The sequence below is a fragment of the Echiichthys vipera genome (genome assembly GCF_963691815.1).
Source record: "Echiichthys vipera genome assembly, chromosome: 20".
In the NCBI taxonomy this organism is placed as follows: Eukaryota; Metazoa; Chordata; class Actinopteri; order Perciformes; family Trachinidae; genus Echiichthys; species Echiichthys vipera.
Genome location: NC_139845.1, coordinates 7,346,470 through 7,362,402, shown reverse-complemented (window position 1 = coordinate 7,362,402; position 15,933 = coordinate 7,346,470). Strand labels below are relative to the sequence as shown.

The following is a 15,933-nucleotide window of genomic DNA, read 5'->3' as shown; positions in this document are numbered from 1 at the left end:
AAAACAATATGTTAATAATTATAATATAATAATAATAATAATAATTATTATTATTATTATTATATAATAATATTACAAAATGCTTCACAGAGAGAAAAACTAAATTATGTATTAATATGAATTAGGGACAAAATTAAACATAATAAATTGAAAAAAAGAAGGTAAAACTGAAGTTCAATGAATATTGATCTGTATAAAATATTTTAAAACATATAAGTATGTTCAGTATGAGTAAATGAGCCATAATGGTACAAAAAAAAATGTTTTTTACATGATAAACTCGTCTCTTCTGTTCTCGCAGCTGATTGGCTGCTCGGCCGGAAGTAAACATCATGTGACGTCGCAGATCAGCTGATCCTTCCGTAGACATCTTTACGAGTCACGACTGCAGCGATTAATTCATTCCTCCTCGTCTGTGATTTTCGGGTGAATAAACGTGGATTTAAAGCGCTCGTTTTACTATTAAAACGCCATTGTTGTTATTGACGGTGCCTTTTAACCCGTAGTTGTTTTAATTGTTGTGTTTTTCGGTGTTGTCTTCTCCCTCTGCAGGCCTTTGACAGCTGCAACCATGGCGCTCAGCGATGCCGATGTGCAGAAGCAGGTAATTTAACCGATTTAACCTTCAAACACATGTCACGATTCATCTGTTTCTCTTCGGTTACTGTTAAAGGAGTGTACACATTTAAAAAAACAGATACATGTTTATAGCTGCTGTGATGTGTGTGTGTGTGAAGGAGGATGACATTGAGACACCTGCAGTAGGTTAGCATCGAAATCAACATGGTTTACGTTATTTAGGGTGTTTTTCCACTGGAGGTTTTGTACGAATGAATGTATCAAATAGGTCAAAATCAGCAGCCGTTTTGGTGCCAGTGATGTGTTGGGAGTTGAGAGGGAGAGGGTCATATTTCCATCTGATCACATGATGAACACATGATGAGGAACTGGCAGTGACTGTGTGCACACTTCAATGGGAAACACTGGAAATAACCTCCAGAAGGCAGCGGTGGAAGAAGTACTCTGAGCTTTTATTGAAGTAAAAGTACAATATCACACTGTAGAAATACTCTGTTACAAGTAAAAGCACTCATTATGCAGAGTATTATATTATCAGGTTATATTTATTGATAGATTATTGCACATATCACTTTAATGTTGCAGCTGATAAAGGGTCATTTTATTTACTTTATATAGTGTGATGTAAAGCTAAAACGATACATGTTGCATGTTGTTATATTAACTTAAGTAAACCAAATAAATGCAGTGGAGTAAAAAGTACAATATTAACTTTTGAAATTAAGTGGAGTAAAATTATATAAAATAGCGTGAAATTGAATTACTCAATTAAAGTACAAGTCCCTGAAAATTGTACTTAAGTGCAGTCATGGATGGATCACTGAACGGACACACCAGGCACAGACCCAGGGCCCCAAAAAGTCAGGAGCCCTGACTTATAAAATGTTGCTGAAAAAACACAAACTAATCTCAAAGAGATGCTAAATGACTGAAAATAGACACAAAAGAGACTGATGATGATTCTAAATGGAGGTAAATGACCAGAGAGAGAATTAAACAACAACAAAGAAATGGTAAATGTCAAAAAATAGATGTTAAACCACCATAAAGACATATAAAGTAATTTAAAATTACCAGAAAGGGATCCAAAATTACCACAAAATGATTAAAAGTATAGTGAGTTGCCTCTGACATGTCTGTGCCCAGGGGCCCTTTGTCTCATGATCAGTCCATGATGCAGATGCAGTACTTGAGTAAATGTACTTGGTTACTTTCCACTACTGCCAATAGGGCGAATATAAAGCGTCAGAAGTCAACTGCACATGTGTTCAGGCTTTGGACGGGTGCTGGAAACCCTTGAAAACACTTGAATTTTAGTGTGGTGTGTTTTCAAGGTTTAAATAAAGTGCTTAAAACTGCTTGAAATGTTACATTATATAGGGTGGCACATATGATATAACAGAAAAAACTAAAATCTCCATATCTGAGAGACAGAAACAGCATTTTCTGACATTTTTCCATTAAAAAAAATGACTTTAGATGATTAACGGATGACAAAATCGCTGGTGATTCTATTTCTGTAGCTGGAAATTGCATCATCATTAAGCTGACACACCATGAAACCTGCAAACATGAGGATCTCATAGTATTTCTGTAGATTCAACTACACAACAGTATAAAAAGAGTTTAAATGAGAACAACCTCAACATATGCAGCAGTAAAATGCTACAGACACATTAATGCAGCAGTGATATTCAGCCTGAAACATCATTTATAAAGATGAACCGTACATTTGACTGCACAAACAATACTTTTAGTTGTCATATTTATACTAAAATAAGGTTTTGAATGAAGGACTTTTAGTTGCGCTGGAGTATTTTCACAGTGTGGTGTCAGTACCTTTACTTATTGCTTATTATCTGAATACTTCTTCCACCGCACAGAAACATTCCTCACCATAGTGAAGCAGCAGAGTCTGTTCACAACAGGGTGCGGACTCGTCTCTGGGTCTCATTATGAGAGAGGTGGCTATTTGCAGGTGCACACTACAGAAGGAATAACGCTTCATGATGCTTCTGTGTGCATTTTAATCAGAATCAGAATTATCTTTGTTACAAAACTCCAGATATACTAACGACAAATATTATAAAGCCTAAACATACATTAGAAAAAACTCAAATATAAATTTACAGAAATAAACGCTCAAATATGAAGTGTTTCATCTTCTTTGTCATTCACGTTTCTTCTTCCCGTCTACAGATCAAGCACATGATGGCCTTCATTGAACAGGAGGCCAATGAGAAGGCAGAAGAGATTGACGCAAAGGTAAAATCACACAGTGCCATAGACGGTGAATGGAATAGATGATTCATCCTCTTTTTGTAGGTTTTGGACATTTAAATTGTTAAATTATTGAGTCAGAACAGAGAGGAGAGAGAAATGGAGAAGAAAGTAAAGTATAAACTGATTTTAGCATCAACACGTATCTTTGCTCCAGATTTGATCAAAATCAGGCCTCTAATGTAGCAATTACGGTCTTTTATTTTGAAATGTATGGTAGCGGCGCCCCCATCAGGTCAGGCAGTGAGTTGATTGTCAGTCTTAATTTAATCCTTTATTCAAACAGGTGGTTTCACTAATATCAAAAGAAGAATAAACATATATAAACACACAGAAATGCTCAACAATAGACAATTAAATAGATAATCATAGACAGGGATTTCACATTAAATGCATCAGTGCTCATGATCCCCATCACGTCCTGTGTGACAGTGAAAGTTACCACTAGGAGCGCTAAAACACTACAAATAAAAGCACAGTAAATGCAAATGTGACCCAGCAGCTGTTGTCACATTTTACAATCTGAACCCTTGAAATCTTTAATATTGAATTTGGTCTTTTTTCCTTAAAGTGACATCAGTGATTTTCAACAATATTCACCTCATTTACACTGGAGAAAACTCAAATAATACCTTTTATTGATACTTGTGTGTATGAAAAAAAAAACGCTATTCTTTTTTTGTTGTTGTTCTTATTTTTAATTTTCTTTTCATTATTTATTTTTTTTCACGTTTGTTTCACGTTGGGAGACCTAAACAAAAAAAATAACTAAACAATTGATTAATCAATGGAAAATTTCCAGACTAATTGAAAATGAAAGTATGATATTTTAAATAAAATATAGCCGACTCTGTGCTGGATTTATCAATCAAAAGGTTAAAGCCTTTCAGATTTCCACAGCATCACAACGTTAAATTATGAAACACTGGTTCCAAATCCATTCTGCCGTCGAATGGTGTGAAAAAGCTCTAAAATGAGAATGAAGGAGCGTCTGCTGAGTGCACTGTGTCTCGTCCCGCAGGCGGAGGAAGAGTTCAACATCGAGAAGGGCCGTCTGGTGCAAACCCAGAGGCTGAAGATCATGGAGTACTACGAGAAGAAGGAGAAGCAGATCGAGCAGCAGAAGAAAATGTGAGTCAAAAAAAATCACAGGACACGTCGAGTCGTTCCCTTCCTTAATCCGACCTTTTTTAAGAACAAAGAAATATCTGTATGTGTGACACAGAGAGAGTCCATGATTATATTTGGCCACTTTGTCCCACAAGGACTCTTTTGTGACCGACACCAAACAGTCTCAAGTGTTTCCACGCAAACAAACAAAAGTCTAAACGGACCCAATGTGTGTGTTATTTGTCTACTTAACAGTCAGATGTCAAACCTGATGAACCAGGCTCGACTGAAGGTGCTGAAGGCCCGGGATGACATGATCTCTGTAAGCGGCTGTGACTCCATGTTGTCATCACACTTAATAACAGGAGAGCGATGGACCGTGAGAATGATCCAGTCTGTAAATGATAGAAACTTTGTGTGTTTTTGCGTCCTCAGGAAATGTTGAACGAGGCCCGCCAACGGCTGTCTAACGTGGCTAAAGACCCCGCCAGGTACCCCGCTCTGATGGACGGATTGATCCTACAGGTTAGTTGATACATTCAGGTACACCGGGCTGACACGGTCCTGCAGTAAAGCCCTTCATTTAGGTGATAATGTTCAGTTTTTGTTGAAACTGCTGCTGTTGAGTGGGAAGTGGCGCCCTGTAACAGGGTTCCTATGCAGAGTGGGAAAGTATGGGATTTAATTTGAGTAATTTCCACGTCTGGATAAGTTTGGAAAAATGTTGTTTGTGTTGTTTCCAGAGTATTCTCTCACTTTCTAAAATAAAATATATTAATATATACAAATCAAAACAAGTTTACTGACCCAACACAGACATGTAGATGATGGGAAACAATCAGGCTGGCTGTAGAATGGTGTCGGGTTACCATGGTTACCGGTCACCATACGTGTCGTCTACATTTTATTTATGATTTAGGTGTATTTATTATTATTTATTCACAGTATGGTTAATTATACATCCCTTCTGCTACTGTCTGTAGTGTTACAGATTCACAGTTATTAGTTTCACTCTTTTAGCTTGAATAAAAGGCTGTGCGTTGAACACGTCTCGGTTTGGAGTTCATTCACTTATATGAGCTACAATACTTTGGTTACTTGGCAACATAATGGCATACATAGTCAGAATTTAGCTTATGTGCCAAAAGTTGGATTTTAAAACCATTTATTTACATAATAAGCATCTAACAGTTGGTATTCAGATGTTTAATATTGAGTGAAAAAGTCTGGGATTTTGAAATGTAAAATGTGTAGGAACCCTGCATGAAGAAAAATATAAAAGATGGTTGATAAAGGTTACCAAGTGTGAAAATAAAGATGCAAACTATGCTTGAAATCTTTTGACGTGTCTCTAAAGCATCTAGCGCTAGCCTCTCAACGTCCTTAGCCGAAACCAAAGGAAACACCGACTGACCCACTGACCACACATAGATCTGATGAGTTATTAAGTTATTAATTGCACTTTTTTAACATTTAGTTTGAATAAAATGTCTGGGTTTGGAGTTCATTCACTTATAATTCACTCATTGCAATTACTTAGCAACATAATGGCATACATAGTCAGAATTTAGCATACTTGAAAAGTTGAAATTGTGAAAAGTGAAAAGTTTGATTTTAAAACCATCTATTAACTTGGACCTAATAAGCATCTAACAGCTGGTATTCAGATGTTTTAATATTGACTTAAAAAGTCTGGAAATTTGTGGAAAACTGGAAAAATCTGGAATTTTGAAATGGAAAATGTGTTGGATCCCTGCCGTTAGCTCACCTGGTAGAGCGGTCGCATGTACAAAGGCTCAGTCCTGCAGCCGTTATCTTTCTTTCCCCCTCTTTCCTGTCAATCTTTAACTGTACTTTAAAAAAAAAAGTCCTGAGGAGGCTTTGTTTACAGTAAAACCTGAGGAATCTTCCATAATCTTTCATTTCAGGGATTGTATCAGCTTCTGGAGCCCAAAGTGACTATCCGCTGCCGTAAACAGGACGTACAGATGGTACAGGTGAGTCAATTAGTGAATGCATGTTCAAATTTATATTTATATCTGTAAGAAGAACTGATTCTTTTCATCATCAGATAATTTCTCTGTGATTTACTTGATTAATTGGTTAGTTGTTTGGTCCATAAAATGTCAAAAGAAATGTGAAAAACTGTCAATCAGTGTTTCCCAAAGCCCCAGATGATGTCCTCAAATGTCTCATCCTGTTCACAACACTGATATCTTTGAGTTGTGATAGTTTACTGTCATAGAGGAGGAAATAAACCAGAATATATTCACATTAGAGAAGCTAGAATCAGAGAATTTGTTGTTGTTTTTTACTCAAAACCACTGATTCATAATAGGTGGCGATTAATTTAATTTGATTTAATTTAATAGTAGACAACTAATTGAAATAATTAACTGATCGTTGCAGCTCTAATATCGATTTCAGAATCTGCTCTCTTGGCCAAATACACAAACACACAATTGAATAGTATAAGTTTCTCTCAGTGTTACACACAGAACAAATAACAGGAACATAGAAATACACTCACAGCTACAAAGAAGCTGACCAAAGAATAAATAAAAATAGGGTTACGTATAAATATAACTGAGCAGATGCTGTTGGAAACGAATAACGTAGCTCCTCAGAATCCGTTGAAATCTGAATGTTATTGTGACTCTTTGTCGTTCAGGCATCCATCCAGAGGAATATTCCTATTTACAAAGCAGCCGTGAAGTGCAACATCGAGGTCCGCATCGACCAGGACAACTTCATCCCCCCTGACGTGTAAGCAGCAACACGTTTGAGTCATTTTCGAGTAAAATCACTTATCAAAAGCAAGAAGGTGTTCTCAGTTTCTCTTGTTTTGGTCGTCTTCAGTTCTGGAGGTGTTGAGATCTACAATGGAAACGGGAAGATCAAGGTGTCCAACACCCTGGAGAGCAGACTGGACCTCATGGCTCAGCAGGTAAGAACACAGAGACGGCTCATTTTATCAGCCTCAAATTCCCCTTTTTCAAACTTCTAACTTCAAACTGTAACTTGCCCCACAACTAATCATTTTTTGTCGATGAGGACATATTATTGATGATTCTTATTTGAAATCATATTTTGTTTTCAGTCTCATTCAGTCCCATTTATATTTGATGGGGTTTTTGTGCGTTGTCTGTTTTAAGATGTTGGTCATACACTTAATTAGACCTTTGTGTTTAAATAAAAACAACTTAAATCTACTATTTTTGAATTTCCTCATAGTACTGAAGTTTTGTAGTTATGAATCGAGCTGAAATGAGCAATTGATTAATCGATTAGTGGGTCGAAAGAAAAGTAATCAGCAGCTATTTTGATGCCTGTGAATGTTCTCATTCGTCCAGGTCGTCGTTATCCTCAAAGCAATTTCAGTCAAAAGCAACTGGACTTGGTTTTTTGACTAGGAAGACGTTTCACCAGTCCCAGCCTGGTCAGATGCGTACATGAACTGATGAAGCCTCTTGGATGAGAGGTGAAACGTCTTCCTAGACAAATAACCAAGTCCAGTTGCTTTTGACTGACATGGCTTTGCGGACAGCTATTTTGATCCTTTTCTCTGTCTTGTGTGAGTAAGTAACACTTGTAATATGCCACCTCAGGTTTATGGAATTGTGTGGCCACTTCTTACTGTTTCATTGACCAAACGATCAAGAAAATATTCTGCGGTTAAACCGTTGGTTGCTTCTAAACGTGTGTGTGTCTGTGTTTGCAGATGATGCCTGAAATCCGAGTGGCTCTGTTCGGTGCCAACCCAAACCGCAAGTTTCTGGACTAAATAATCTCCGCTGTATTAGAGGAAAACTCTCCTTTTTATTTTTTATTTTTGTCACATGAAAGACGTCATTCCTCCTGTCTGTGAAAGAGACGCATTGTTGTTGTGTGATGTATTGCTGTACTTTTCCGTGCACCGAGCGACGTGATAAACCCCGCAGCTCAACATTACAGACGTGCATCATGGGTACTGCACAGTTGTTTACTCCGCTGCTCCTCTCCGACGGTCTCAGTTTACACTGATTTAGTCACAGACGACGGGATGTGGCGATGAGGTTGTCCTCTAATTGGATCATGGCAAACGCAGCATCCGTGTCACAGTCTTCCCTGTTTCATTAACTTCTACGACATTATAAGTTGCATGGAGCATTGTGTTGCTAATGGATGTCTGCTCCAACCAATTACATTGAAAATAAATAGCATCCTAAGGACAAAACTGAAGACCCCACATGACCTTACAGAGTTAATTTATTGACGTACATTATTCCGTGATGAATTAAAACGTGTGGGTGATATCATTCCAGAGGGTGCACCGTATGTATATGAGGTTTCCAGGTTAAATTATACGTATGTGTTGTTTTTGTTGTTTTGTTCTCTTCTGTTGTTTTTGTTTGTGTCTCAAACTGAAGATGTTATATCGTGGAAATGTAAAACATAATAAAATATAAATTAGTATCACTTCTCTGCTCCTTTCTGACTCAATGTCGTCACCGCTGGACTATGAACATTTTTTTTTTGCTCTTATTGGGAAACCATGCTTCATTCATTAGTTTATCACATGGTATTTGTCAGGCAAAAATGCCCCCAATTATCCAGTCGCTCAGAGTATTTTGCTGACATGCTCGACTGATAGCGGAGTCTTTCTGGAGACTGCTGAGCTGAGACACAGACACCAGAAGCTCCCTCTCTCTCTTGTAAGTATTTTCTGTTTTAAAGTAGCTGCATATGCCTTTGAAGTGTTTCCTTCCTTCTTTATTTGGTTTGTTAATAATCTGACGGTTGTTTTTCACTTTATCTTCTTTCTAATCTGTGAGCTATTTTGTTTATAACTCGGAAAGTAAAGCAGTCGTGGTCCAACTACTGAATGGGCTCTGTCAGCCCCGTAATGCAACCTGAGCAGCATGTTCTGTCAATGATCCTAAAACAATTATTTACCCACCATCTTGCAAAAACTTCACAACCTCTTGTCTGAGGTAAAGGACTTTAATGTAATCAGTGCATGTCTCACACAGATGTTTTGTTTTTCTTTACAGCATCAAATACAGTAAACCTGCTCTAGTGGAGGCGGCGTGATCATGTTCTAGCACCCTCCTGTGGCACACAAGGACATGGTGATCTCAATCTGCCAGGCTGTGGTCACTTGTGCGCTCCTTCTGTGGTTTCTAAGAGTGGCCGATGGGATGCCTGACCCTGCTCGGAGGGACCTGCTGATGCGTCAGGAGGTGTCTAGACAGACGGGAGGCCGCGTAACACTGACGGCGGCCGAGCAGAAGCTGGACGCTTACCTCCATGGGTTAAAGGAGCAAGAGATGTCTGCTGTGCCGTTCCCTCCGGCGATTCACTTCTTCAAAGCAAAGCCTCTCATCCAGAAGAGTCCAATCTTCAAACTGCTGCAGAAGATGCCTAAAGGTGATGTCACAAGCTCGAATGAACGGGTCCAGGCACACATCCTGCCCATCCTGTGTTCTTTTGCTTTCATATTATAGCTGCACAGCATACACTGACATTTCATTAAAATATATTATAGTGCATGAATATTATATTTTAAATCCACAACAGAATAGCACCTCTTTTAGAAAATAGGACCTGGGTTTTCCGAAGCTTTCTGTATTTTCGGAGTTTTGGAAGGATTCAGACAATGTTCCTAATCTCCTGAATGAACTAAGTACTGTTCTGGTTCACCTGCAAAATGCAATTTAAAAAAAGTTCCACAAAACTGTTTAAGAGAGACGCGTGACTAAAAGATGCCAATGTTTTCAAAAGATGCATAAAACAACTACAAAGAGATTAATAATAATTAAAAAGAAGCATCATGACTCAAAAGACAAAATAACTACAAAGTTACACAAATTGACTAAAAAGAGGTGCAAAGTCACTACAAGTGGACAAAAAATTACTACAAAGACTCAAAATGACTAAAACACAAGACATAAGACAAATTGAGTACAATCACAAAACGGCTACAAAGTTCCATAAAATGACTACAAAATGATGCAAAATGACAAGAACAGATGCAAAACAATTACAAAATGATTACAAGATGCAAAGTAACTAGGACCATACAAAAAGACACAAGTGGTTTGACAGTGTTTTGGATTGATTTTGATCCTGGTTCAACAAAGGTCAAATAAATACATCCATTGCTTTTATTGGTTTTAAAATTGAATTGCCTCTTTAAATGAAGTGTACAGTTTTTAATACACTTTGACAAGATTAAATTAACTTAGCTCTCATGATTGCAGAGCTTTCCATTTTCTACGTGAAACCACTTATCACAAGCAGTAACAGCTGTTTCATTCGTAGTTTCATTAGTTTACATCTAGCAAGTACAATCTACAAAGTTCCGCAAAAGGGATCCATAGAGATACAAAGTCACTACGAAGATACACATCAGCTACAAAGAGCCACAAAATGACAAGAACAGATTAACGGTAACACGTGGCCTCGTCATCTTGTTCCTAAATGCAGAAGAGATGGGGGACCTATTGTCTCATATTCGGTCAGATCTTTATTTTCTGTCCGTGTCTACGTTCAGAACATCAGTCTGAGTTTGAGGACACACGCTGCTGTCTTGGTGTTTTAGGTGCGGCCCTCCACATTCACACCTCCTCTCTGGTCGACGTTGAATGGCTGGTGAAAAACGTCACCTACAGGCCTAACTGCTACATCTGCTTCACCTGGGACAACTCGGTCCGCTTCTTGTTCTCCGACCGCCAGCCCTTCCCTCGATGGGACTGCTACTACTGGCGGCTGCTTGACACCTTGAGAGCCACGATAGGAGACACTACGGGCTTTGACAACAGGTTGAGTAAGATATTAACTCCCAATTTTCCACATTTCAAGTCAAGATGTAGTAAGAGGACCCTAACCCAGAGTGTTTCGGGGTGTTTTTCAGTTTAATGCAGCACCTCACACTGTTCACTGAGGATCCAGACGGCGAGTACCCGAGCCAGGAGGTTGTGTGGGAGAAGTTTGAGAAAGCTTTCATCGCAACTGCTGGGCTAGTTACTCATGCTCCTGTGTTGAGGGACTACTTCTACAAAGGGCTTGAGGAGCTTCTCCATGACAACATCATGTATATGGAGTTAAGGAGCGGTCTGTCAAGGGTTTGTGTTTGCTTTGTTGTTCACTCCTGATCCCCAGCTCCAGCCTCTACAGTAGCAGTATTGGCAGCAATGGTAGATCTCACATTTCTGCATTTCATTGGTGTGTTTCAGACGTATGAGCTGGATGGAACCATTCACGATAAAGTGTGGACTCTGAAAATGTTTCAAGAAGTTACGAGGACATTTATAGCAGATCACCCGGACTTCCTCGGGGCTCGTGTCATCATTTCTGTGCACAGGTACTGATGTTCAAATAACCCCTAACGTAAAGAGATCACAGCAAGACATATGCACAGTTACTTGTTATTTGCTTCATTAAGTAGGTAACTTAATAAAACATATGTTTTTGTCACATTTGCTGAAACTGTCACTTTCCGGTTGTTAAGTTGTGACGTAACGCCCTTTCAAAATGTGATTTCCGGGTCCTAGCAGGTCCAAGCCTCGTATTTCTCCAACACTGAGTGCCGTGTTCCCCGTTGTTTGAACAGACCCAAATTAAAAAAACAACAAAAAAACACTGTCATTGTCATTTTACGTCTTTCTTATGGATAAAAAAGTGGCCAAAGAGGTGACAGTAATTGTTCACATATTCAGCCGCTGTGTCGGTTTTGTTTTAACGGAGCGTTTGGACCCGGATATCGTATTTTGAATGGGTGTTACGTCAGACTTAACAGCCGGATATCTTGACAGCACTATATGAGGTGGAGCCTTCACGTCCTATGGAAAATATGGTAAATACCAAAAGCCGACGTGAGAATTGCAATTGAATACCCCGTCACGTGGTAATTTCCACTGGGGAACTCGTAGAATATTTTGATACCGGAGTTGCAGAGATAATCTTTGACCTTTTTAACATGGCGGAGCGCAACTCAAGAGTCTTGAATAGTATACATTGCACACTATTAAACTTTTTCTGCTGCTGACCAGTGGAGAGTTTTTGTAGCCTATACAATGATGTGGCATAGAAACATTTCAATATGTGTTAACACTTAGTGTATTTTTTTTAAATACCGTTGTTTGGTTTACCTAGGTCGGGGTATGTGGGTTCGCCATTGTTTCATTTCTCTATGACAACCAAGTACGACTCAACATCTGAAAACAGTTGTATAATGTCTACCATTAGGTGTCTTTTTGTCAGTGTTGTGTGCCAGTACCATGGATGGATTACTGAACGTGTGTACCGGGCACAGGGACCTTGACTCAGAAATGTTAATGAAAAAAAAACACAAAGAGATGCTAAATGATTGATCGATCGATTGAACTTTTTATTTCGAACATGTAAAAGAAAACAGAAATTGCCACAGAAAATAATGTTACACCAAATAGGCCTGTGAATGTTCTCATTTGTCCAGGTCATCGTTATCCCTAAAGCAATTTCAGTCAACAGCAAATGGACTTGGTTATTTGTCTGGGAAGATGTTTCACCTCTCATCCAAGAGGCTTCATCAGTGAAGCATTACTGAATCAGTGTTGAATTCTCTTGGATGAGAGGTGAAACGTCTTCCCAGACAAATAACCAAGTCCAGTTGCTTTGGGGGGGTTACACAAAATAGAAAGCATAATCAGATACATAAATGACAAACATTTGCTGATTAGAATGACATGTTTTGCAAAGGAGTGGGAAGAAGTTACACTAATCCCACCCCTTCTCCATAACGCATTTTAATTAAGCCTCCTTAGTCATAATTATGAACACAAGTATACACAAAAGGACAAAAAATGACTATGGGAATGCAGAACGACCACAGACGGATGCTAAATGACTTAAAATAGATATATATGACCAAATAGAGACAAAAAAATCACAAAAACACACATGCAAAACAATTAAAAATGCACGTAAAGTGACCACAAAGAAACCCAAGATGATAAGAAATAAATGCACAATGACCACATAACGTCTTAAACTAGACTCTTTAAAGGTCACATACGATAGGCATCTTATGAGGTAATTGTTTTGTGTGAGTCAAAGAGTCCTAATGTCTGTCTCTGATCGTTCCTGCGTTCTTCAGGGCTCTGAGTGTATCTGAGGTCAAAGCTGCTGTAAAAGAGGCCATCCAGCTGCAAAAGGACTTCCCAGATGTTGTTGCAGGATTTGACATGGTAAGAAGTCATTTATTTTATCTTATTTAACTAAACATAAAGCTCTTAAATGGAAGTAGTATCTTGTTTGTTGTGGTTTAATTAGCTTTTCCGTGAAGTAACACTATGGTTTGCAGGTTGGCAGGGAGGACAGTGGGAGCACTCTTTGGTACTTCAGGGATGCTCTTTCTCTGCCAGCTGAACTGGGTGTCACGCTGCCTTACTTCTTTCACGCAGGGGAAACAGGTGGGTGGAGCAAAAGCACATAAGACAATTCAATTAAATGGAAAAAGAGTGCTTTTTGAAAAGATTTATAAGCCTTTTTCTTTAATTTACTTTGACAGTGTTTGTTTCTTTGTAGATGATGAAGGCACCGGTGTAGATCAAAACATACTTGACGCCCTTCTGTTCAACACCACGCGCATCGGCCACGGCTTCGCTTTGGCACACCATCCACTTGCCAAAGAGCTTTCTAGGAAAAGAAACGTTGCCGTGGAGCTGTGCCCCATCTCAAACCAGGTCAGATAACCTATATATATGGTCAGTGGCACAATACCAAACAAATCAGGCTGAATCCAAATGCCCGTCTTCTGGACTTTTGTAATAAGTGCTGTGATGTAGGGTTGGGGGATGTGTTCAAATGTTCCAGTGTTGTGGGAATTTTGGACATTTGTAATTCATAATCATAGTTTTGTCGGGTCAGACGCAGTTCAGTGTTTCCTCTGTCTAACCTTCTGAATGGACAACACAAATGACTAACTCATGATGGCATATCTGTGCATCTGCACTCTGTTTAAGAGACCTTGTGATGGGAGAAGTTCAGAATGTTCAGAATTGTAATGTCTGAGGCATGTTTTGTTTGGTCTAAAGACGACATCCAACCGAGGCTTAGCACGTCCCGTCTCTTCCTCTAAAAGACTGGGCACGAGTTGGATCTGTGTCATTCCTGCTAGACTCTGGGTTTTGTGAGGAGGCAGAGATGAACGTATTTTTGTCTGCAGAGGAAAATACTCTGTCATACTAAACCACGGAGGAGGAGCTGATCCTGTTTGTTGATCTTTATTGATGAAATCCATTTCCACAACACCAGTCACCACCGTGAATGTATTCGCCCGGGCGTGGGTGCTGCCGCGGCCCCACATCTTATGGAAACTCCCCTTATTCTACACTTCAAATCTATCTGTTTCTGTTTACAAGCACCTGATGTGTCTAACCTCTGACCTCCAGGTGCTGAAACTGGTGTCGGACCTTCGTAACCACCCTGCAGCTGTGCTGATGTCCGAGGGCCACCCGATGGTGATCAGCTCTGATGACCCGTCTCTGTTCGGCACCACTGGCCTCTCCTACGACTTCTATCAAGCCTTCGTTGGCATCGGCGGGTTAAAAGCAAACCTGGGCACTCTGAAAGAGCTGGCTCTCAACTCCATCAGGTGAGAATCAGTAGATTTGATCTCTCGTGTCCGTGTTTTACAGTATTACTTAACTAAATTGCCAGATTTGATTTAGTATATGTTTTTAGATTCTTATCGTCAACAAATCCCATGATCCCAAATCCTTTGGATCAAAGGCCTGATATATATCCCATAGAGCTCCATTCTTGCCCAAAAAACTATTTCTAACCAGTGAGCCGCTGGGTGACATTTACCTTCATTACAATGAGCACGGGGCACTGAAGTGTATTTTCACCTATAATCACTATCCTGGTGCTGTAAATTACCCTAACCCCAAACTTACTGTGTATTAATCCACAGCGGAAAATAGTCCAGAGAAAATGCACTGTTTACTGCTAACCATGTGTTTAAAACTGCAACAGTTTACGCTAAATTGAAAGGTCATGTTGTTTTGGGAGTCACTGGCAAACAATCTTGGTATGAGAAAGTGTTGACTTCACCCTTCACCACTTCACCCCCCTGCATCATTTTGGAAAATGCAACTAAGTGTGCACAACCAACCTTTTTGAATTTCATGACATATAACGTCCCATCCGGTCGACTCTACCTCATCCTTGGACTTGCGAGGTTAGGGCTGATTTTTAACTTTGGTGAAAAATGTCAATATTGACACGAGAACAGATGTTTCATCACAGTACAGCCATTTGGTCTACAGCTCGAAAACACACATTTAAAGTGTGCAGTACATCTTTAAGTCTCAGCAAGGAGATTTTCATATCAGCAATGGGAATCAAACTCTGTAGGAAGTCACAATGATGGCAGTAAATGATGTAATTTCTAGTTTATTTCTCAGTAAAGGTTTCTTCTGCCTGCAGGTACAGCTCCCTGCCAGCTCATCTGAAGGACACTGGTTTTGCCATTTGGCAGAAAAAATGGGAAGCCTTCATTGATGATCATTCATGACAACCAAAGCTCAAAAGGATCCTGCTTGACTTGAACGACCATCATAACAGCGCTAAGCTAAAGCAAACCTCTGCTGTTAAAAGGCTTTTCAGATTCAATGCATCATGCTTTATTGGAACGACTGTCTTTGTGTTAAAGAGTTGAACGTACCCTGAGGGGTGTCGGGAGGATGATCTGGTCTGACGTATGAAGGTAGGTAACCAAAACTCTCAGGGGTTTCTGAACTGTTTTGTTGAAATGACAACAAAAGAAACTTCACACTACACAAGCCTGCTGATGAGAAAAGTGATTCTGTCTACGATCAATCTTTGGTCGTGTTAAAAAAAGGACACAAAAACTTATGTTCAAGGACATTTTTATCAAAACCAAGGGGAAAAACTCACTCAATGGTAGTTCATATTTTGTGTCAAAACGTTACATTT

The 15,933-nt window shown here is 39.3% G+C and overlaps 2 protein-coding genes across 2 annotated transcripts; both read left to right on the top strand.

Annotated features, from left to right (window-relative positions):
- Window positions 1–356: 356 nt before the first annotated feature.
- atp6v1e1b (ATPase H+ transporting V1 subunit E1b) lies at window positions 357–8,427 on the top strand. Its single transcript, XM_083934910.1, has 10 exons — window positions 357–426; window positions 553–604; window positions 2,779–2,844; window positions 3,881–3,990; window positions 4,225–4,291; window positions 4,405–4,494; window positions 5,898–5,966; window positions 6,641–6,735; window positions 6,829–6,916; window positions 7,691–8,427. The coding sequence occupies exons 2-10, from the start codon at window positions 572–574 to the stop codon at window positions 7,751–7,753; spliced, it is 681 nt and encodes a 226-aa protein (XP_083791036.1). The 5' UTR covers window positions 357–426; window positions 553–571; the 3' UTR covers window positions 7,754–8,427.
- A 650-nt stretch (window positions 8,428–9,077) lies between these two features.
- Window positions 9,078–15,539, top strand: ada2b (adenosine deaminase 2b; the record flags this gene model as incomplete). Its single annotated transcript, XM_083935618.1, has 9 exons — window positions 9,078–9,378; window positions 10,553–10,772; window positions 10,865–11,075; window positions 11,187–11,314; window positions 13,088–13,178; window positions 13,295–13,403; window positions 13,519–13,676; window positions 14,385–14,587; window positions 15,424–15,539. 9 exons carry the CDS (start codon window positions 9,078–9,080, stop codon window positions 15,509–15,511), a joined length of 1,509 nt encoding a protein of 502 aa, XP_083791744.1. The 3' UTR covers window positions 15,512–15,539.
- Between the last annotated feature and the right edge of the window lie 394 nt (window positions 15,540–15,933).

Bases quoted from the DNA above. Each gene is read 5' to 3' on its own strand.
- atp6v1e1b (XM_083934910.1), top strand. From the start codon at position 572: ATGGCGCTCAGCGATGCCGATGTGCAGAAGCAG. The intron at 605-2,778 runs GTAATTTAACCG...TCCCGTCTACAG, and splicing joins ATGCCGATGTGCAGAAGCAG to ATCAAGCACATGATGGCCTT. The intron at 4,495-5,897 runs GTTAGTTGATAC...CTTTCATTTCAG, and splicing joins TGGACGGATTGATCCTACAG to GGATTGTATCAGCTTCTGGA.